The sequence below is a fragment of the Notamacropus eugenii genome, chromosome 4, assembly GCF_028372415.1.
Source record: "Notamacropus eugenii isolate mMacEug1 chromosome 4, mMacEug1.pri_v2, whole genome shotgun sequence".
Classification (NCBI taxonomy): domain Eukaryota; kingdom Metazoa; phylum Chordata; class Mammalia; order Diprotodontia; family Macropodidae; genus Notamacropus; species Notamacropus eugenii.
In genome coordinates, this window is record NC_092875.1 from 319,192,502 (window position 1) to 319,215,087 (window position 22,586).

The window sequence follows — 22,586 nt, forward strand, 5'->3', positions numbered from 1 at the left end:
AATTCTTTTTTCATAGTTTTAAAATCATTGGCCAGTTTTTCTTCTATTTCCTTCTTCAGCTGTTCCAGGAGAGCTCTTTCCACCTGTGAACAATTCATAGTTCCTTTTAAAGTTTCAGATGGGAGTACCATCTCAATACTGTCATCTTTGGTATTCATGCTTTAGTTCTTGTCCCCATAGAAAGAGTCTATGGTCTTTTCCTTCTTGCCTTGCTTCTTCTTACTCATGATGATGATGCTTTGTGTATTGTGGCCTCTGGTTCTGCTAGAAGCTGGAGAACCTGATGTTGAGCTGGCTGGTGTGAGAAGGCAAAGGGCAGGTGTATTTTTTTCTTTTTGTTTTTTATTCCCCTAGATTAGCGCTGGAGCTAGCTTGTTAAGTTTGGGGGAGGAATGGTCTGGTCACCAGAGATTTCTTCAGCTGTACTAGAGCAAAGGCAAGCTCAGCACTTGGTGATCCTGGCTGCTCTATTGTCTTCCCATTTCCCCTGTCGTGCTGAGGTCCTAGTGAGAGGCTCTGCCCCCTGGGAACTCTGGCTGTCTGGGACAGTTCCATTCCTCTGCCACAGTAAGAGGAATATTCTTTAGCGATTTTCCTAGCCTCAGGTGCTACAAGACTGTTTTTCCCTTTTGCTGATCCCACTGATCTAGGATTATTCTGGGGAAATATTTTATGCTTCTTTTGAGGTCAACAAGGGGAGGGGGAAAGAGCATTTACTGATCATTTTGTCATTTTGACCCCAGAAGTTAAAGTAAGTGACTTACATATGTTTAATCTACAGGGTAAAAGTCTCAGGAGTGGCTGCGGCTGATACCTCAGGCTCAGCGGCTGTCATTCCCTCAGCTCCGCTGGTGTCCAGCCCTAGGCTGCCAGTCTGCTGTTCTGCTGCTGGCTCAGGCAGCCCTGGGGCTTTCCCTCTCTGCTGTGCCATGGCAGGATATGCTGTGCTTTATGCTGTGGACACTTTCACCTCCAAGGAACAGATCCTTCCCGTCGACCTTCCAGTATGTCCTGGGCTTTGAATCTGCCACAGTCTGTCTCCTATTGGATTCTGCACCTCCAAAATTTGGTCAGGTTCTCTTTTTAGAGGTAACTGAAGGAGTTTATCTAAGAGCTTACTTGAGCAGTTGCTCTCATTCCACCATCTTGGCTCCATCCTCCCTCCCCCCAGTGCCCTATTAAACATTTTTATCACTTACTTGGACAAAAAACATAAATGGTATGGTTCTTAAAGTTGCAAGTGGCACAGACGTGGAAGTTTACACTCTAGGTGACACAAAGTAATGTTAGAAGGGAGAACTAATATGGCACAAGAGCTGTATATTCAGAAATGACTATAATGTAAAAACAAAAAGAATCAATAAAACATACTCATATTTTTTTAAAAGGAAGTAAGAGAAACCATAAATGCAAATATGTTATATTGACAGAATTTCTTGATCTATGTATTTAGAAATGCTGTCAAGAAAAGAAAGAAAGAATTGAGAATACTTTGGCAACATTTGTTCTTAATGAGTCCCAAGTGTCTTCAAATATTTAGTCACATGAAGCCTTTTTTACCTGCCTGGTCAACCCCAGAAAACAAAATTAATATCACTGGGTAAAAGTGACAGGAAAGGAGATTTGAGGTCAATATATAGAAAAACACCCAAACAATTAAAACCTTAGCATCATAAAATGGGATGACATGGGTGATAGGGAGGTCTTCAAAAAAAAAGCTGGCTGATCACTTGTTGGGAATGCTTCAGATGGGATTTACATGTCAACTATAGTTTGGTTCAAATTATCTTCAAGAGCCCTTCCCTCTCTATTTCTAAAATAAATGAAATGATAGTTGCTCCCTAATTCTACATAATTAACTTATACATTTTTCTTCCAATAATTTGACAATGTAGAAAGAACAGCATAATATTTAAATTTAAAAATAGGATATTATGTATTACCACTCATGGGATTGATCAGGCTTTTGTCTTACAAGGGAAACAACCTAAAAATATTGCTCATATAGAGTATTTTATGAATTTCAATGAAAATTATATTTACTTACCAAAGACTGCAAACTGTACTCCTAATTCATTTAAAATAGGAATCATGTGTTTTCCTTTTGTTATTGTACTTAATACTGAAGGATTTAAGCAGTCTCCACTAAAAATTAAAAGTGGATTCAGGAAACTGAACTTTTTCACAGCTGTTGCAAATCTAAGAGAAACAGAATTTTGCACATGATTAGATAGATGCCTTTTAAAATGGAAAAATAAATTAACATGAAAGAAAATATTTACTAGTATAACAGAGTAAAGTCTAAATAAAATATTTTCTTTGAGTTATAACTAAGGGTGTTAGAAAATTCCTAAATGATTTTTTTTCCAGAAACTGATTTCATTATTTTGTGGAACATAGGAAACCCAAACACCTTCCAAATTTGACTTTGTTTTCTAGATGTTGTATTTTTTTTAAGGACAAACTGCTAACGCCAATATTCCAATATTCAATACTCAGAGAAACTGACTAAAAAGTAAACTTCTATTAAGTCAATAATATTTTCCTAATAATTTTCAAGATTTAAATTGACAGACATTGTTTAAAAAATGGTTTAGAATTATCTAAAATAATGAAAAGATTTTGGATAAAACAATAATACTCGATATATTTATATGCATTCACTTTATATTTATGCTATCTATACATATAATATGTAAAATATATATGTACATATATAAACTGCGTGTGCTTGTAGTCTCCTCCATTACAATGAACTTTATACTCCTTTTACTAGTAAGGATTATTTCATTCTTTGTGCTTATATCCCCAGTGCCTAGACACTATGCATAGTGTCTGGCACATAGTAAGTGCTTAATAAATGCTTACTGATTAACATTAAGTACAAATAACATACTGAAACTCTAAATACATTAAAAACGAATGATCCCCTGGGTATAGCTCCACAGCACAGGGAAATGTATTTTATATTCTGCTTGTCTACTTAAATTTAATCTATTACTTGGCACTGGATACAAAATTCAGCCATTTATATAATCTGTTCCTTCTCTTAACAACAAAAGTTCTTAAGCATTTTGTGTCATGGAATTCTTTGACAATTTCATGAAATTTATGGATTCCTTCTCAGAATAATGTTTTTAATAAAATGAAATACATAGCATTAAAGAGGAAACCAATTACAGTGAAATGTAGCTATCAGATTATTAAAATAACAACTCCAGGAACTTCAATGAATGAACTGCTTTAGGGCTTATCTAAACATACAAAAAGGGTTTTCACTACTTTTCTACTAACAAGCCTTCTTTTAGATAGCTAAACTATTAATAAAATTCATAGATCTTAGAGATAACATAGTCCAACCCCTTCATTTTATAGATGAGGAAATGGGCTAAAGAACTGGTGTCCCTTACTGTAATTTTCATCCTCATCTTCAATGAAAAAATTCTCAAAGATCTAAATATTTCCTTTGCCTGCAGAGAATACAACCCATCTACACCTTCCTATTCTGTGCAATTCTTATTCATGTTCTCCCAAGAAACCTATCAAAGGATTAACTTAATGTGCTTCAGGCCTACTTCTAGTTATTTTTAAATTTCAAGAGTATCAGTACTACACTCAGGGCCAATCATATATCAAAAGATCTCCTTTTCCAATCATATACTTCCTCAATGATATTCCTTAAACCACTTCTTGAGCATGGATCATTGATAGATACATGCTGAAGTCTACTTGAAACAACCATTGATATCTCCATTACCCTTTGAGTTACCTGTAACAACACTCACAGATTGCCTAGCCTGGCTTCCTTGCTAAATTGCCTACATCCTGAAAGGACTCTACCCTGAGGCTTTGAATAGCTATACTGATAAAACCACCCTAGCACATTCCCTAATGATTAACAAACTCCCACCCTCCAATACCCTCTCCTAGTGATCCAAAATACTAAGCTGTATTGTTCACTTTTGCATAATGGGAAGATATTTCCCATCCAGTGGCCCAGGTGACCTGCTTGAGTCACATGGAAGCCTGTCATATGAGTCTGTGGTGGGAAGAGCTTGGCAAATGGGTGGAGCAGAGCTGAGAGGAAGTTGGACACAGCAGTTAGAGCTGAGGGAGAGGGAGGAAGCATGCAGCGAACTGTGAGTGTTCATTTGTGGGAAGGTTCTAGCAGGAAGGATGGAGATGCCCCCTGCATTGTTATTGCATAGGTTGTATATGTGTATGTCTTTGTTATATTGTGTATTTTTTGTTGCTATGATGGATTTGGCTTTCTGGTGTTTAAATGAATGTTTTCATTCTGTCTTCCATGTACAGAATCTGTTATATTTTGTGATTCAGAATTACACTGGCATATTCATAGCCACCAGAGGCACTGTGTATGTCACATTGGCACTATACCATTAATTTGTATTGAGTTTGCAGCCATCACTTCCACATGTTTTAAATTTTCTCTCCCTCTCTAAGATAGGAGGTTATGTGGGTTCTATACTTACATTCTAATTAAACACATTTTCACATTAGTCATGTCGCATAGAAAAACTGAGACAAATGGAAGAAATCATGAGAAAAAAACAAAACAAAATGTAACAAAGGAGAAAACAGTCTGCTTCATTCTGCATTCTGACTGCATAGTTCTTTCACTGGATGTGGATGGCATTTTGCATCAAAGTCTTTTAAAAATGTTTTAGATCCTTGCATTGCTGTGAAGGGCTAAGTCTATCAGAAACAGTCTTTGCACACTGTAGCTGTTCCTGTGTATGATGTTCTCCTGGTTCTGCTCATTTCACTTAGGATCAGTTCATATAAGTCTTTCCAGGTTTTTCTGAAGTCTACCTGTTCTTCATTTCTTATAGCACAATAGTATTCCATCACTTTCAAATACCACAACTTGTTCAGCCACTGATGGACATTTCCCTTGATTTGCAATTCTTGGTCACAACAGAAAGAGCTGCTATAAATATTTTTGTACATGTGGGTCCTTTCCCAAATTTTTAATTGAATAATTTTTTAATTTTCAACATTCATTTCCACAAGATTTTGAGTTCCAAATTTTCTCCCCATCTCTCCCCTCCCCACCCCCAAGTCACTGTGCATTCTGATTACCCCATCCCCCAATCTGCCCTCACTTCTATCACACCTCTCCCTTCCATTATACTATCTTCTCTCTTTTCTTGTAGGGCAAGATAGATTTCTATACCCCACTACCTGTATTTCTTGTTTCCCTGTTGCATACAAAAACAATTCTCAACATTCATTCCTAAATCTTTGAGTTCCAACTTCTCTCCCTCCCTCCCTCCCCACACATCCCCACTGTGAAGGCAAGCAATTCAATATAGGTTATTTATGTGTAGTTATGCAAAAGACTTCCATAATAGTCATGCTGTGAAAGACTAACTATATTTCCCTCCATCCTATCCTGTCTCCCATTTGTTCTGTAGTCTCCTTTGTCCTTGTCTCTCCCCAAAAGTGTTTACTTCTAATTATCCCCTCCTCCCATTTGTCCTCTCTTCTATCACCCTCCCACAGCCCACTTATCCCCTTCTACTCTATTTTCCTGTAGAGTAAGATAGATTTTTATACCAAATTGAGTGTGCATATTATTCCCTCTTTAAGCCAAATGTGATGAGAGTAAGCTTCACTTTTTCCCTCTCACCTCTCTTTTCCCTTCCATTGAAAATGCTTTCTCTTGCCTCTTTTATGAGAGATAATTTGCCCCATTCTATTTCTCCCTTTCTTCTCCCAATACATTCCTCTCTCACCCCTTAATTTTATTTTTTTAGATATCATCTCTTCCTATTCAACTCACCCTATGCCCTCTGTCTATATGTACGTAATCCCTCCAACTACCCAAATTCTGAGAACAGTTTCAAGAGTTACAAATATTGTCTTTCCATGTAGGAATGTAAACAGTTCAACCTTAGTAAGTCCCTTATGATTTCTCTTTCCTGGTTACCTTTTCATGCTTCTCTTGATTCTTGTGTTTGAAAGTCAAATTTTCTATTCAGCTCTGGTATTTTCATCAAGAATGTATGAAAGTCCTATATTTCACTGAATGACCATTTTCCCCCCTGGAAGCATTGTACTCAGTTTGGCTGGGAAAGTGATTCTTGGTTTTAATCCTACTTCCTTTGATTTTTGGAATATAATATTCCAAGCCCTTTGATCCCTTAATGCAACAGAAGCAGCTAGATCTTGTGTTACCCTGAAGGTATTTTCATAATACTTGAATTGTTTCTTTCTGACTGCTTTCAATATTTTATCCTTGATCTGGGAACTCTGAAATTTGGCTATAATATTCCTAGGAGTTTTTTCTTTTCAGATCTCTTTCAGGAGGTGATCAGTGAATTCTTTCAATTTCTATTTTACCCTCTGGTTCTAGAATATCAGGGCAGTTTTCCTTGATAATTTCATGAAAGATGGTGTCCAGGCTCTTTTTTCGATCATGGTTTTCAGGCAGACCAATAATTTTTAAATTATCTCTCCTAGATCTATTTTCCAGGTCAGGTGTTTTTCCAATGAGATATTTCACATTGTCTTCAATTTTTTTCATTCTTTTGGTTTTGTTTTATAATTTCTTGGTTTCTCATAAAATCATTAGCTTCCATCTGCTCCATTCTAATTTTTAAAGAACTATTTTCTTCAGTGAGCTTTTGAACCTCCTTTTCCATTTGGCTAATTCTGTTTTTTAAAGCATTTTTCTCTTCATTGACTTTTTGGACCTCTTTTGCCATTTGGCTTAGTCTATTTTTAAAGGTGTTATTTTCTTTAGCATTTTTTTGACTGTTGACTCACTTTTTATGATTTTCTCACATCACTCTCATTTCTCTTCCCAATTTTTCCTCTACCTCTCTTACTTGATTTTCAAAATCTCTTTTGAGCTCTTCCATGGCCTGAGACCATTGCAAATTTATTTTGGAGGTTTTGGATGAAGAAGCATCGATTTTTATGTCTTCCTCTAATGGTATGCTTTGGTCTTCCTCACTTGAAAGGATGGAAGAAAACACCTGTTCACCAAGAAAGTAACCTTCTATAGTCTTATTTTTTTCCCTTTAGGGGGCATTTTCCCAGCCAATGACTTGACTTTTTAGTCCTTTATCAAGTGAGGGTATACTCTAGGGACCTGTAAATTCTCAGTTCCTTCAAGGTGGCACAATCAAGGGAGAGGAATTTACTCCTCTCCTGGCCTGCACTCTGATCTGGGAGCAACCACAAGTTTTTCTGCCCAGGATCAATAAGCAAGGTTCCCTCTCCACAGCCATAACCAACTCCAGCACACCAGCACTCCTCTTCACCCTAGGGCCACCTCTCAAGGCTGAGATTCAGATCAGTCACTTGATTCCTCCAGAGTCTTTAGGCCAATGGCTCCAAAAATGGACACTGCAGCCACCTGGGGCCACTGTTCCCTTCTGACCCAAGTGAAAGACCTTTCTGACTTTTGAAGCTGTCTCTGGCATTTATGGTTTAAGGAATCTGGGAACCACAGCTGCTACCTGGGATTCTGTACCCTAAAGGATGCTCCAGTCCTGTCCCTGCCATGCCACATAGCTCTTGTTCTGAGCCCGGTGCAATAGACCTTTCCTGTCAGCCTTCCAGGCTGCTGTTGGCTGGAAATCTCTTTCACTCTGTTGTTTTGTGGCTTCTGCTGCTCTAGAATTTATTTAGAGTCATTTTTGCAGGTATTTTATGGGCTTTGGGGGGAGAGCCACAGCAGGTCTGTCCTTACACTCCACCACCTTGGCTCTGCCTTTTCCTATTTTGAACATCTCTTTGGGATACAATATTGTATTGGGAAGTAATATTGCTGGGTCAAACAGTAAGCACATTTTTATAGCCTTTTGGGCATAGTTCTAAATTGCTCTCCAGAAAAGCTGGATCAGCTCACAACTCCACCAATAAATGAATTAGTGTTCCAACTCTCCCACATCTTCCCCAATATTTATCATCTTCCTGTTTTGTTATGTTAGCCAATCTGATAGATGTGATGTGGTACTTCAGAGTTATTTTAATTTGTATCTAATCTCTAGTGATTTGGAGCATTTTTTTTCATATGACTACGGGTATCTTTAATTTCCTCCTCTGAAAACTGGTGGTGTCACTTTCAACTCTAAAATTCTAAGATCCCATACTTAAACCTGAAATTATCTGATGTCCAACCCAACTTGTCCTGATTTCACAGTTTCTGTTAATGGTACCACCATTTTTCTTAGCCACTTGCTTTTGAAACTTCAGAATAATCTTAAACTGTTCCTTCTCTCCTGATATCTGGTCACCAAAATTCGGTTGGTTATTTTTCCAAAATTTTCTCCTTCTATTTCATTTTTGCCATTACTTTAGGTCTTCATAACTCATCCTTGGTCTACTGCAATAATTTTCCCCAGAAACCTCCCTGCTCAAAGATTCTTTCCTTTCATTTAATGCTACATACCACTGTCAAATAAATCTTTCTAAAGAATAAATTTAATTATATTACTCTCCTGTTTAAGAAAGAAAGGAAGCCCATTTCAATGACCTTGTCATTAGCCAGGCACTCATGGACTTTCATCATGATCTTTCCTTTTAAATTTAACCCCTTTCTAACCTTCCTGTTTCTGTAGATGCATAGTCTTAGAATCATGCTTGACTCTTCACTCTCCCTCATCACACCATATCCAATCAGCTGCTGTAATGCCAATCATGGCAGCACATCTAAGGACTGCTACTGTGAATGATTTTAAGGGTCTAATTGTACAGTATAATAAACTCTCTATTTATTCAGCAATAATCTAAGCATTGTTCAATAAAGTAAAGCATAACATTCATAGCAGCATCCTTAAGCAAAGCATATCATCTAATACATATATGTATCTCATAACACTCAGTGAGTCACATGGTGCATAGTATATATCATTGCATTTCCAAAGTCAGAGGGTCCCAGGCTAGGGTCTTCCCTAGCACAATGTATCCTTAAAGGGGTAGCAGAGAATACTACACCATCACCCCTAGGTCACCGTAAGAACAACCTCCTTAATCAATACACAGTGTCCAAGTAAAGTCCTCTCTCATCATGACTCGAGGCTGACTTCCAAATCCCACAGCTCCTCCTCTATGGGCCAACTGCTCCCAGCTCTTGCCTGGGTTCACACAGAGACAGCTGTCTGCTCCTGCTCCTTGTCTCAGCTCATGGGGACTGTTCCACTCCAAACTCTTCCTGCTTCTGCCTAATGGCAGATTCTAGGGGCTCCTGCCTGCAGCTTCTGTTTCTAGTAAAATAAAGCTTAACGGGGCTATAATAATATTTATACACATTACCAGTACCATCATCTCAATTCATTCAAAAAGATCAACAGAAAGGACTTCTGTTTGAGAAATTAACACAGATCAACAGACAGGGCTTCTGTCTGAAGAATAACATAGATGAACAGACAGGGCTCCCAACATCACAAACATTCTTTCTGTTAGGCCTTCCCACAAACAAGTTCCCCTAGTCCATTCATAGTTGCTTCTCGCTCTCAGCTCTGCTTCTGACTGCTCTCTTCAGCTCTCCAAGTAATAATATAAGGGTGTATGTCTCTGTGTGTGTGTGTGTGTGTGTGTGTATAATATGTGTATATATACACACATATATATGTATATACTGTTTTCCAATCCAAGTTTCTTGATTGATTCAATAAAAGACAAGCTGCAATGAAAGGCACTTGACTAGCTAAAACTCAATCCAGAATAGCAGCAAAAAAATTCTACTTTGCTTCCTTTTACAGTTGCCCAGCTTTTGATTCTGTTCTATAACCTTTTTCCCACAACTAAAGAAGACCTAGAAAAGACCTTCATTTCAGAACTTCATGAGTTCTTATTTTTGCAATTACAATGTTTCCTTGAGAGAGAAAACAGAAAAAGGAAACTATAGAACAATATCCCTAATGGACCTTAAAACAAAATCTTCAAATAAAATATTAGCAAGTAGGCTATAATAACATATTAGAAAGGTTATACACTATGACTTAGATGGATTTATTACCAGGAATGCCAGATTGGTTCAACTTAAGAAAGATCATAAATATAACTTTTGTCACATAAATAATAAAAACCATGTAATTTTATCGAGATGCTGAAAAGAATTTTGACAAAATCCTTTGTTAATTTCTATTAAAAATTCACAATCATAGGTTAAGAAATTTCATTAATAGAATAGTATTTACCTAAATCTAAGAGCAAAACTTACATGTAATAGACAAGTCAGGAGCCTTTTCAATAGTATCAAGAATAAAGCCAGACTACCCATTATTACCACTATTATTTAACATAGTTCAAGAAATGATAGCTATAACAGTAAGACAAAAAGGAGAGAGAAATTGAGAGAGTAAGAAGAGGTAAAGAAGAAACCACTTTTAACAAATGATATGACTGTATATAGGAACTCTGGAGAGTCAATTTACTTCTTTTTCCACTTAATAGTGTTTTATTTTTTATAGTTACATATAAAGATAGTTTCCATCATTCACTTTTATAAGATTTTGAGTTCCAAATTTTTTTCTCTCTTCCTTCCCTCCCCTCTCCCCAAGACAGAAAGCAATATGATATAGGCTATACATGTACAATCATATTAAACACATTTCCACATTAGTCATGTTGTGAAAGAAGAATCAGAACAAAAGGGAAAAACCACAAAAAAAACCCAAAAAAGTGAAAATAGTATATTTCAATCTGCATTAAGATTCCATAATTCTTTCTCTGGATGTGGATAGCATTTTCCATCATGAGTCTTTTGGAACTATCTGTAGCAGCAAGTACCCTAACACATCCAAGATGGCCTGCTAATACAGGTTCTCAGATCTGCTTTTCTAAAAGGAAAGCAACTTTGAGGGGTTAACAGTCTTCTTTAATCACATATACCAACAGAGAAAATACAAGCTGAGAAATAAAGACCAACAGACAGGGTTTCTAAACGTCTTACCCTATGCAATACATGCATCAAAGATCAACAGACAGATCCAACTGTCTGACCATTACACACATACATAGTTGTCAGAGAAAGAAGGACCAATATCTAGGTTTTTCAAGGGCAGGGTACTCCTTAACAGCTGCCCAGAGTCTTATCTAGCACATGTATCTTCTTCCAAAGAGTAAGGCCCCCCAAACACAACCTTACCTCAGAGTATATATACACTTTTCAGAGCCAGAGAGCCCTTGTGATCCAGTGCCTCATTAGCAATTAACAAAAGGTATGGGTCTTCCTACAAAACAAGTCTCCTCTAATCAAGCTTCCCTTAATGGACTCTACCTGAGGCCTATTAATGGGCAGGGAAGATCTTTTAACTCCTATTAACATTATATTAATGTCACACTATTTAAGATCATTGTATTGCTGAAGAGCTAAGGCTATCAAAGTTGATCATCAAACAATGTTACTGTTACTGTGCACAATGTTCTCCTGGTTCTGCTCACTTCACTCAGCATCAGTTCATGCAAATTTTTCTAGGTTTTTATGAGATTCTCCTGCTCATCATTTCTTACAACACAACAGTATTCCACTACATTCATATGCCATGACTTGTTCAGTCATTCCCCAGCTGACAGACATCCCCTCAATTTCCAATTCTTTGCCACCACAAAAAGAGCTAGTATAAATATTTTTGTATGTCTAGGTCCCTTTCTCTTTTTTATGATCTCTTTGATATATAGACCTAGAAGTGGTGTTGCTGGATCAAAGGGTACGCATAGTTCCAAATTGCTTTCCAGAATGGTAAGATCAGTCCACAACCTGGAGAGTAAATTCAAAAATTAATTTAACTAATAACTTGAATAAATTTGTAGGATACAATATAAACTGACATAAATCATCAGCATCTCTACATATAACTAACAAAAAATCAACAGGAAGAACTTGAAAGAGAAATCCCATTCAAAAATTCTACAGAATCTATAAGATATTTGGGAGTACATTTAAAAGTTTACCTCTGGTTTATATGAACCTAACCAACCTAAATGATTGGAAAAAGATGAATTGTTCATAGGTAAGTTGAGCCAATATAATAAAATATAATAAAAATGATATAACCAAATTAATTTACATATTTAGAGTTGTACTAATAAAATTGCCAAAGTAATATTTTCTAGAACTGGAAAAAATAATTAATAAATTCCATACAAAATAAACTAAAGATCAAGAATCTCAAGGATAATGATGAAAAAATATCTGTGAAGGTGGGGGAGGAAGGTGGCTATCACCATTAGATCTCAAACTGTATTACAAAACAGTTGTCATGAAACCAATTTGGTACTGGCCATTAAGAAAGAGGCAGAATCTATTGGGGGATCAAATTAAGCATACAATAGCAGAATTGAAACAGCTCAAAGGAAATGCAGGATGATCAAATTTAAAGTATCCATCCCAAACTTAGACTATTTGTGTTGGACCTGTAGTAGAGCATTCCATGCTTGTATTGGTCTCATCAGCCATAGTTGGATACAATGAAATTTGACTCTAGCATAGTGATGTCATTTTGGTCCTCTTCCAGAATGAAGGACAACAATAGCAAAAAAGCAAACAAATATAGTAACATTGTGTTTCACAAACCCAAAGACTAAACTTCTTAGAAAATTTAACAGCAATCTAGTAGCAATTAGTTTTAGACCAACACCTCATAGCTTAAACCATAAGCTCCAAAATGGAGTTCCTAATTGGTCTCCTATGAGACAAAGTAGAGAAAAAAAGCTATAGAACATTGTGCTTCTGCAATGAACAGTGATGACATCTTTCTAGAGATTGATGAACTGAGCTAATCTATCTGTGTATATTTTACCATTAACTACTAATATGCAAAACTCAAGGTTATCTAGGAGCTGGTTTTCCACCATTCTATAATTTGAAATTGCTGTTACCCAAATAACTGGAGCCACTGGTAACCTGGGTCACTACTCCTTCTGAGAAACTTCCTGAAAAAAGCCCTGTTTACCTCAGAGGTTAGGCAGCTAGATAGCATAGTTTTTAGTGCCTAAAACTGGAATGAAGATAGGTGGCACATTGGACAGACAGGACTAAACAACAAACTTGGAATCAGTCAGACTTGAGCTTAAATCCTACCTTGGACAGCTATGACTGTATGATTTAAATTTAGCTTTAACTTCCTCATTTGTAAATTGAGTACAACAATAACACCTACCAATTAGTCAATAAGAGAAGGATTTAAATACTTCCTTGAATCCTTATTTTTTTATGTGACCATGGACAGCTTGCTTTCTCTCAGAATTTGTTTTATCTTTTGTAAAATAGGGACAATGATAATAGAAATACCCTCAAAAGAGTTTGTAAGGTTCAAATCAGAAAGCTAACAAGTATTTACTAAGCATTTTCTATGTTTCAGGCACTATGCTAACTAAGCATTGGGGAATCAAAAAAAAAAAAAAAGGCAAAAAACTGTCCCTGCTCTAAAGGAGCTCACAGTCTAACAGGAAAGAACATGCCAACAAATACGTACAAACAAGACATATAAATTAGAGGTAGTCTCAGAGACAGGGACATATAGAAGCAATGTTTCAAATACAGAAATGATAGGTGTTGGCAACTGATTAGATATGGGGGGAGACAGAGAGGGGAAGAGAGAGAGGGAGAGAGACGAGGCAGAAGAATATGTACCTAGGGAACTGAGAAGATGGTGATACCCTCAACATTAACAAGAAATTAGGAAAACGGGAAGGTTTGGTGGGGGACAGTTTTGGACATGTTGAGTTTAGAATGTTTAGGGGATATCCAACCAGTTGTTGGAGTGAAAGACTGGAGGTCAGGAGAGAGACTAGGACAAGTAGATCTAAGAGTGCACTGCACAGAATACATAGAGATGGTAGGGGATGCATAGAGATATAAGCTGATGAGGTTACCTAGTGAAATAGTACAGAGGGAGAAAAGAAGAGAGTCCAGAACAGAGCCTTATGGGGACCACAGGAAGAAAGGAGATAAAGAAGCGGTCAGACAAGTAAAAGAACTAGAATAGAATAGTCATGGAAACCCAGAAAGAAGAGTATCAAGGTGCAGAATGTGATCAACAGTGTCAAAGGCTTCAGAGAGTCCAACAACAATGAGGACTGAGAAAAGGCAATAAAGAGATCGTTGGTAATTTTAGAGAAAGCAGTTTCCGTTGTATGAAGTTGGAAGCCAGACTGCAAAGAGTTAAAAAAAAAACCAAACCTGTGCCCGGAAAGGAAGCAAAAGCCCTTATTATTAGAATTGTTGTTGTAGATCCTGCCTTGGTCAGAGCAAAGGATTTTGAAAGCTATCCTGGAATATCAAGTGACATATATGGAGAGCCTTAAAGTTCGCAGGGTTTAGCTTATGTTTACACTTGACTGGAAGAACAACTCTGTCGGGGTGAGTTACTTCTCACATTTTTACCTCCATTTTTTTCCCCGAGGAGGAAACTGAGGCTAAAAGAGAGCAGGCATGTAAGTTCATCGATTGTGCTGCTTTTTTCTCTCTTTTCTTTTGTCTTTAAAAATATGTAAGATGGATCTCTGGGAAGGGGAGGAACAGCATCAGGGAGTTCGCTGGGGAAATTATACTGATATCAAAAACATGAGACAAAAATAGAAACTTTTTTAAAGGGAGCAGTTCAGACCGATTTGTCTCCCTACCCCACTGAAGGAGCTCTGGCAATGTGGCCCAAAAGGCCTGGAGAGTCCTGCAGTAGAGCCAGGGTGTACTGTGCAGAACTTCGGGAGCGCGGCAGCCACGGGCAGGGCCAGTCTGGGAGGGGCCAGTCTGGGAGGGGCCAGTCTGGGAGGGGTCAGGCTGGGAGGGGCCAGTCTGGGAGGGGCCAGTCTGGGAGGGGTCAGGCTGGGAGGGGTCAGTCTGGGAGGGGCCAGTCTGGGAGGGGCCAGTCTGGGAGGGGCCAGGCTGGGAGGGGTCAGTCTGGGAGGGGCCAGGCTGGGAGGGGTCAGTCTGGGAGGGGTCAGTCTGGGAGGGGTCAGTCTGGGAGGGGTCAGTCTGGGAGGGGTCGGGCCGGGGCTGCTCCGCGGGCCTCGCATCCTGAACAGCTTCCAGGCCTTCAGGATTAAGGGCGCCCCTCCCACTTCCACACACCCTCGGTTTCCGTTCCCTTCCGGGAGGCAGGCTGTGGGCAGGAAAGAGTGCGAGGGGCGTACCTGGCGGCCCCTCCCACGGGCTCCTCGACCCTCGGGTCTACGTCGTAAACATCGTTAAAATGGAGGATGGTCAGGTCGCAGGGGCCATTCTCCATGCACAGGACCCCCGAGCTTAAAGGGGAGACCTCCATCTCGGGCTCCGAGGGAGGAGCAGGCCCAGACACAGGGGCTGAGTCGGCCTCCTCCATTTACCCAAGGGGAGCAGTAGCTCCCGCCCTTGCTTCGACGTGCTCGTCCTGCCTGAGGCCTTATCTAGGTACTTGGAGAGTGGAGGGCGGGCACCGCTGAGCAGTGGCGCAGGCGCAGAAAGCCCACGGTCACGTGAGCCGCACGTGCCTGCGCCTTGCTAGCCTCCTCCTTCCTACTGCGCAGGTGTGGGCGTTGGGGGGGACTGCTAAAGGTGTGGGGGAGGGGACTATTGTTGTAGCTGTAACAGAAATTTAGACCGCCGCTGGTGGTGACCACTAGGCAGGACGGAAAAAGAGCAGGGTTCTGAATGGCTGGAGAGTTTTAAAATTCCAGTTTTTATTTTTTATCCCAAGCTCCTGGACAAACAACTCCAGTCTTACTGCTTCCAGACTTGGAAGGAGCGCCGCGAGCGGGGGCCTTTTCCGATTTTTGCTTCCGGAGTGCAAACGCTTTTCCGAACTTCCCAGCGCCCCGGAGGTAGAGCCTGCAGCCAGAAGACCGCTCGTGGATCCCGACGAAGAGCCCGGCCGACTTCCGGCTTGACTCGGCCCAGACTGCGCTCTCGGAAGTTGCCGGACCTCGGTCCTCGTGGTTCTTGGGCGCTGGGCTCGCCTGGGGCTCCTCGGGGCTCTTCTGCCTAGGTTTCTCCTTCTCTGGCTCCTTAGCTCCGGCAGGCCCCCTGAGGTGCTGCCCTGGGCTCTCTTCTCTTCTCCCTCTCTGCTGTTTCCCACCTTCCATCCCTGTGCGTCCCATGCCGTCTCTGTGTATTCTGTGCAGTGCACTCTCAGGCCTGCTTCTCCTGACCTAGGTGTCAAATGGAAATGGGGGCCACTGAACCCTGCAGCGCCTTGGCTTAGAAGCTGTAGTAACATGATAGATGGTCTAATGTAGACTGACTTTGCTAAATAGTTCCCAGTTACTGAGAGGGGAGCGGGGAAGCAGGGGGTTGGACCCCCTCTACCCCTCATTTTACATATGAGGAAACTGAGGACCAGAGAGATTGGGATTGCCCAGAGTCGTGCACCAAGTGCTGGCTGCAGGAGTCAAAGCCTGTATTTTTCACCCCACTTCTCTAATTTAACCTGAGAAGTGTTGCAGTTTTAAGTATACCCATCTGAAGCTGTAAAATGACTGGAACGCAGACAGCTTTAGCAAAAGGGTAGAGAGGCAGAGGGCCCGAAATACTCCAAAATAAGTATGACCGGAATAATTAAACTTGCTGTAGGGTAAATCTAATTTAGAGGGTTATTTTCATGGCTACCAGCGTATTCTAGTATATTTTGTTTCATGCAATTAAAAACGTTCTCAGAACAGCTCATAAAAGAACACAAAAAAGTATAAGAACCCCTATATAAGAGTTGCTAGAAGTTTAGGGGGCTCACACATTCTCTGTCAAGTGCAGGCCTTTAATCCAGGTTTTGCTACTCCCAAGTCTAACAATAAAATAATGTTATTAGCTTTCTAGTTACTACCCTGTAACAACAAATATTTATTTAGCACTTCTTGTGCCCCAGAACTTCAACTAGGTGCTTTAAAAAGATGTATTTTAGAGAATGATTATCTAAATTAGATTAATCCCTCATTCCCATACTGATTAGTTAATTTTACAGGGAAGCATGACTTCATGTTTTGACTAAGCCCTGTAACAACAAACTCCTTCCCTTGTATAGTGATAACACATCCTGAACTTAAACATGGCTGCTTCAAAAAAACTAACACCAGACCTGTTCATGGAAAATTAGAAGTATACTTACATTTATGGAAAACTAAATTCTTAGGATAAATTTACACAGTTTGTTCAAACTAGAGCAGAAATGGATTTGCCCTAAATGATTCATGTGAATATATCTTAGTATTAAAATGTACAGTAGAATGTCCTAATGATTGTTTCGGATCTTCTCCATTTCACTTTGACTAGTCCGGAACAATTTTCCAGTTTTATTTTTAAAAACTTGTCATCTGTAATTTGCTTTTTCTCCATTTTAAAATTCCACGGTGCTTTTACTTTTTAGACATTTGTTGTCTTATCTGTCAGTCAACAGGCATTTATTAAGTGCCAGTCATTGGGAATAATGAGATAATCCCTGTTCTCAAGGAGCTTACATGATGTTGCTGTTTCCATCCTAACCAACTCTCAATGACACTATATGGGATTTTCTTGGCAAAGATACTGGAGTGATTTGCCTTTTCCTTCTCCAGCTCATTTTACAAATGAAGAAACTGAGGCAAACGGGGTTAAGTGACTTGCCCAGGGTCACACAGCTCGTAAGTGTCTGCGGCCAGATTTAAACTCAGGAAGAGGAGTCTTCCTTACTCCAGGCCCAGTACTCTATCCATTTTGCCACCTATGTTCACAGCATAGGATATGTACAAAAGAAATACGTAATACTTTAGGAGAGGTGGGATATAAGGAAGCACAAACAACTTGGGCAACTAGATCTCTTGAATGAAGTGATGCTTGAGCTGTTAAGGGAACCATAGGTTCTAAGAGCCAGATGTTAGGAAGGACAATGTTCTAGGCATGTATAACCATCTGTATGATAGTAACTAGAGCGGGAATGTGACCTATGACTCCACAGATAAATGTAAACTACCTTGAGAAGAGAATCTCCAACTATGCCATGGGAAAATTTGCATGTGACCCTGGGCCATGATGGCACTATGCCATCTTTGTTATGTTTCTATATAATATCCAACTTGACCTGTTGGAGGAGCAATGATATTTCTTTGTCTTGCTCCCATACAGAAGGACAAATCTCTTTTGAGTAAACTCTCCCCAATTAACCTAATTAACCCAAATAAAACATATTAATAACCAAGCTAGTATGGGCCCCTCTTTCTCCAGTATCATTCTCTTGGAGGTTATGCCACTCTACAATTATCATAATTGGGGCAGAACAGATTCTGCCACCTTATACCAGTTGCAAAAGTGGAAAGGGATGGATAGAAGCAGATATGCCATGATCAGGGTCATTGGCAGACAGGTCAGTTTGTAGTGTAGAATAGAGAAGGGGAGTTTTGTTTAATTAACTTGGAAAGGTCAGCTAGAGCTAAATTGTGAAAGGCTTTAAATGTCAAATAGAGGAGTTCATATTTTATCCAAAAAGTCAAGAAAGGAGGAGATTCTTGAGCAGAGGAATGACATGGTCAGAAATGTACTTTAGGAATATCACCTTGGTAACTATGTGGAGGATGGATTTAAGTTGGGAAAGACACAACTGAGAGGTCTCAGCTTGAGGGTTTATGCTATGAAACAGGTGCTGTTGTGCTTAGAGCTTGGTCAAATATCAAAGATACCAAGGGTTTTTGTTTTTTGATTTTTTAAAAATTCTTTTTAATCTCTCACATACTCACACTCCAACTTCCTACCCCTAAATCCCTCCCTCAGACTTTTATTTAACAGTACAAACAGATAAAGCTTCTTCAGTATTAACTAGAGTTTTGCCCTAGGTTTAAACAAAAAAAATCAGATCACTTCTTTTTGTAAAAACAAAAACAAGAACACAGCATATGGATCAGTAGATCAAGCTGGCATATCATTTCAAGTACACAGGAATATTTCAACTGCTCAACCTCCAGGAACTCAAGACCTGCTTATCCAATGTTTCTATCTACCTCCTCAGTGCCACCAAGTTCTAAACAAGTTCCAGGTGGTCACCAGCAATCTAGGAGTAGATGGTGATCACTTCCCCAAGCATGTAGTTTAGTCTTTCTGTCAAAACTTCTAGGAGTCCCACATAGTTTTTATCTCCTTGTCGATTTTTAGGGAGACCGGGCATATTCGACGAGATCAGCTAGGCATCCTGGGATTTGTTGAGCACACATCTTCCTGACATTGAACTGATTTGGTTTCAAAGTGAAAATGTCTCAGAATCTAGCTAAATTTGTCTTTGTTTTTTTTTTTTGTTTGTCTAAGTTTTTCATTGACTAGTTTTTTCTTACTGCAGATCATGTGCATCTTCTCCACTGCCTTCATCCTGGCCACCACTGCAGAATGGAATATGATTTTTCTATCATGGACCCTTCTTTTACTTTCATTCTTAGAAAGCTGCATCTGTTTCAACATTTGGGATCTCTGCTCCATCAGTAATGTCTTTTCATAGGTAAAATCTGAAATGTCATTTTCAATCATTTCAACAACCTCAACTTCATCACTGATTCACAGATGGTGCAAAAACATTTAAAAATCTTTCCTCTTTTGAATGCTGTTGTCATCCATTTGAGCTACTGTGAAGATGCTCATCCTGCACTTTCTCCATACCTTGTACTGGTAAAGCAGAAATGGCAGCAGCATTAGCATGCCCCCATCATGGATGATCTACTATAAATCTATGTTACCCTGGCTAAAGCACTCTTGGTTTTGTGGGAACATGTCGACATTTTTAGCTACCAACAAAGCTTGCTGTTCCATAGTGATGTTTCAGATGGTATCAACAAAATTCTTCCACGAGAAGGAATTATCTGATTTTCCATGACTCTGGCTATGCCATATTGTTGTGCTTCATGCCATCCAAAGCAGTGGACTGAATCAAGTGAATCAAGACATTCCATCAATCAAGTGGACATTCCATCTCTCAAGCTGAAAAAGATCACCAACTGTCAGAACCCTTTAGCCTTATCTTTTTACTTGCCACTGGATTTTGACTCTGGAAAAGAGAATGAGACCGACAACTTAATGTGCCTCTGTCTCATTTAAATCCAGTTCACTCAAGAGTCAAGACATCACCTCACAATCTCATTTGTCCTCTTCAAAATGAAGGACAAACAAACAACAGAGGGAAAAATGTTAAGGTGAAGTCACTTTTTGATCTGTCTTTCCAGGCTTGTCACACATTATTCCCCTTTATTCTCTGGTAGCCAAACTGCCTTCTTTCTATTTCTCACATACTTTCTTCTGTCTGCTCTTTCTGTGCTTTTCCATATTCTGTCCCCCGTTCTTCACCTTCATCACTAAGAATCACAAATCCTCCAAAACTCAGCTCAAACACCATCCCTATTTGAAGTTATTTCTTCCCCCCCCCCCCCCCCAGATGCTCTTTCCTCTAAAAGCTAGAGGAAAATTGCTCTAAAATTATTTACTTTGATTATACTTTGTATATACTTCTGTGTGTTCATATTGTTTCTCTTAATAAAATGGTAAGCTTCTTGATGTCAGAGATATTTCATTTCTTTCTCTGTATTCCCAGCACCTAGCATAATATCTGACATGAATGATTGGTTGGTTTGTAGTTGTCCTTTGTTCTCAGAGAGGACCAAAATGACATCATTGTGTTGGGGTTAAGATATACATCGGACTGTGTCCAGTCAGAAGTTTCTACAACAGATCAGGCACAAATAGTCCACATGAACATTTGGATTGTAAATTTGTGCATCTCACCTTTCTTTTGGGCTACTGCAATTCTTCTTCACTCATAGAGCACAGTGCCTTCTCTGATATGGGCACACCATGCTTGCTGGGTAACCGTTTGCCAGTGTCTCCTATGTTACACAATTGATTCCAAAATTCTTTAGACAGACCTTAAAAGTATCCTTGTATCAAGTGAGGTAAAAGCAATTAGTATTAAAACAATAGACTGAATTAATTACTGAGAATAAATCAATGACATCTTTAGTTTGGAGAAAAGAATTTCAGCCTAAATTTCCTAGAGGAAGGTAACCTCGGTTAAAATTTGGCATTGGTGGAAAAGTCAAGGTTTTAATGGTAAATTTGATTTTATGATTGCCATTTAATCAGGAACTAGAACATGTATAGAAAGGCATGTAAGCCACTTAAGACTTGCCTCAAAAGATGTTCCTTAGCCAAAGTGAAACTGTAATCATATTTGAAACCTGGTTATTGGAACTTGCCATTTTTAGATGCTATGGAACTATTAAGTGGCTGTTCTTCTGAGTCTAACTCCAAGTATGGGTAGCAAGAAAGGCGATCTGAGCCTCCAATCCATGATGCCAGTAAGCTGATGAGATGCTGGTATGAACTGCATAGGTGATCTCAAGGGAAGGGTGGGAGAGCGCCTGTTCAGCATGGGCTGAGGTGGGATTCTCCTGATTCAATTTCCCCGCTGACACCTGGCAGACTTTAAGCCTGACTGAATGCAAGTGGATAATCTAATCCTACCTGAATTGACAGGAAGTTGGGGAGATATTGTATCCCTGCAATGTCCTTACTATTGGTGGCAATTTCCTATAGTCAAAAGTTTTGTAAGCTTAATACCAGATCTATTCAATTATAGATTATGGGTAGGGGAACATCTGAGGTTGTCTAAAATTAAGCTATTAGGCACAGGACTTTAGACCAACAACAATAAGTTAGGGTCCTTTAATTATTAGTAATACTGTGGAGACAATTAGGTCAAGAGCTTGTGAAGTTAGCAACATAAATGTTATTTGTGTCTCAGTTGGTTAATATTTTAAAAAATTTTTCTTTTGTGGTCCATATTGTAAATGTTTTAAAAAGAAGTATCACCCAAAAGTTGGAATTGCTTTATCTGTTATAAATTGTGTTAAAAATAAATAATAAAAAAGAAAAAAGCATCAGAAGCAGATAGATTCACAAGTGAATTCTACCATACGTTTAAAGATCAACTAATTCCACTATTAAATAAATTATTTGGAATAATGAAAAAAAGTATCCTTGTATCACTTCTTTTGACCTCCATGTGAGCACTTGCCTTGTGTGAACTCTCCTTAAAATAGTCTTTTAGGCAAATGTATTTGGCATTCAAACAACCTGTCCAGCACATCTTAGTTGCACTCTGCAATAGAGTTTGAATGCTTGTCAATTTAGTTTGAGAAAGGATCTCAGTGTCTGGTATCTTGTCCTGCCAGGTGATCTTCAGAATCTTCCTAAGATAACTCAAATGGAAGCAATTCAGTTTCCTGACATGGTGCTGGTATACTGTCCAGGTTTCATAGGCATGTAACAATAAGGTCAGCACAATGGCTCTGTAAACCTTCAGTTTGGTAGTCAGTCTAATACCTCTTCTCTCCTACACTTTCCTTCAGAACCTCCTAAACACTAAGCTAACTCTGGCAACATGTATCAATGTAATCATCTATGTGTACATCCTTGGAAAGTATACTGCCAAGGTAAGTGAACTTATCCACAGCATTCAGAATTTCTCAATTTGCTGTAACCTATGGTTCCATGTATGAATGATGTGGTGTTGGCTGGTAGAGAACCTATTTTCTTGTTAATTGTTAGGCCAAAATTAGTACAAACAGTAGAGAATCATTCTATATATACTCTGTTGCATCTCAGCCTCAGAGACTGCATTGAGTGCACA

General features: G+C 39.1%; 1 protein-coding gene and 1 long non-coding RNA gene across 3 annotated transcripts in view; one reads left to right on the forward strand and one right to left on the reverse strand.

The window, feature by feature from the left end:
- LOC140501445 (mannosylglucosyl-3-phosphoglycerate phosphatase-like) overlaps positions 1-15,302 on the reverse strand; it is a 69,491-nt gene extending 54,189 nt beyond the window's left edge. Inside the window, exons 1-2 of the mRNA XM_072605039.1 lie at positions 15,115-15,302; positions 2,048-2,199 (exon numbers count right to left, since the gene is read on the reverse strand). Of these exons, the coding sequence (XP_072461140.1) occupies positions 2,048-2,199; positions 15,115-15,302 (340 nt within the window). The remainder of the gene's footprint in view (positions 1-2,047; positions 2,200-15,114) is intronic.
- Positions 15,187-21,183, forward strand: LOC140501448 (uncharacterized). Of its 2 annotated transcripts, XR_011966186.1 has the most exons (3): positions 15,187-15,370; positions 15,657-15,987; positions 19,251-21,183. It is a non-coding gene; the product is annotated as an uncharacterized lncRNA (long non-coding RNA). The 2 variants fall into 2 exon arrangements; XR_011966185.1 differs by having other exon boundaries at positions 15,283-15,370; positions 15,657-21,183.
- Positions 21,184-22,586: the final 1,403 nt, after the last annotated feature.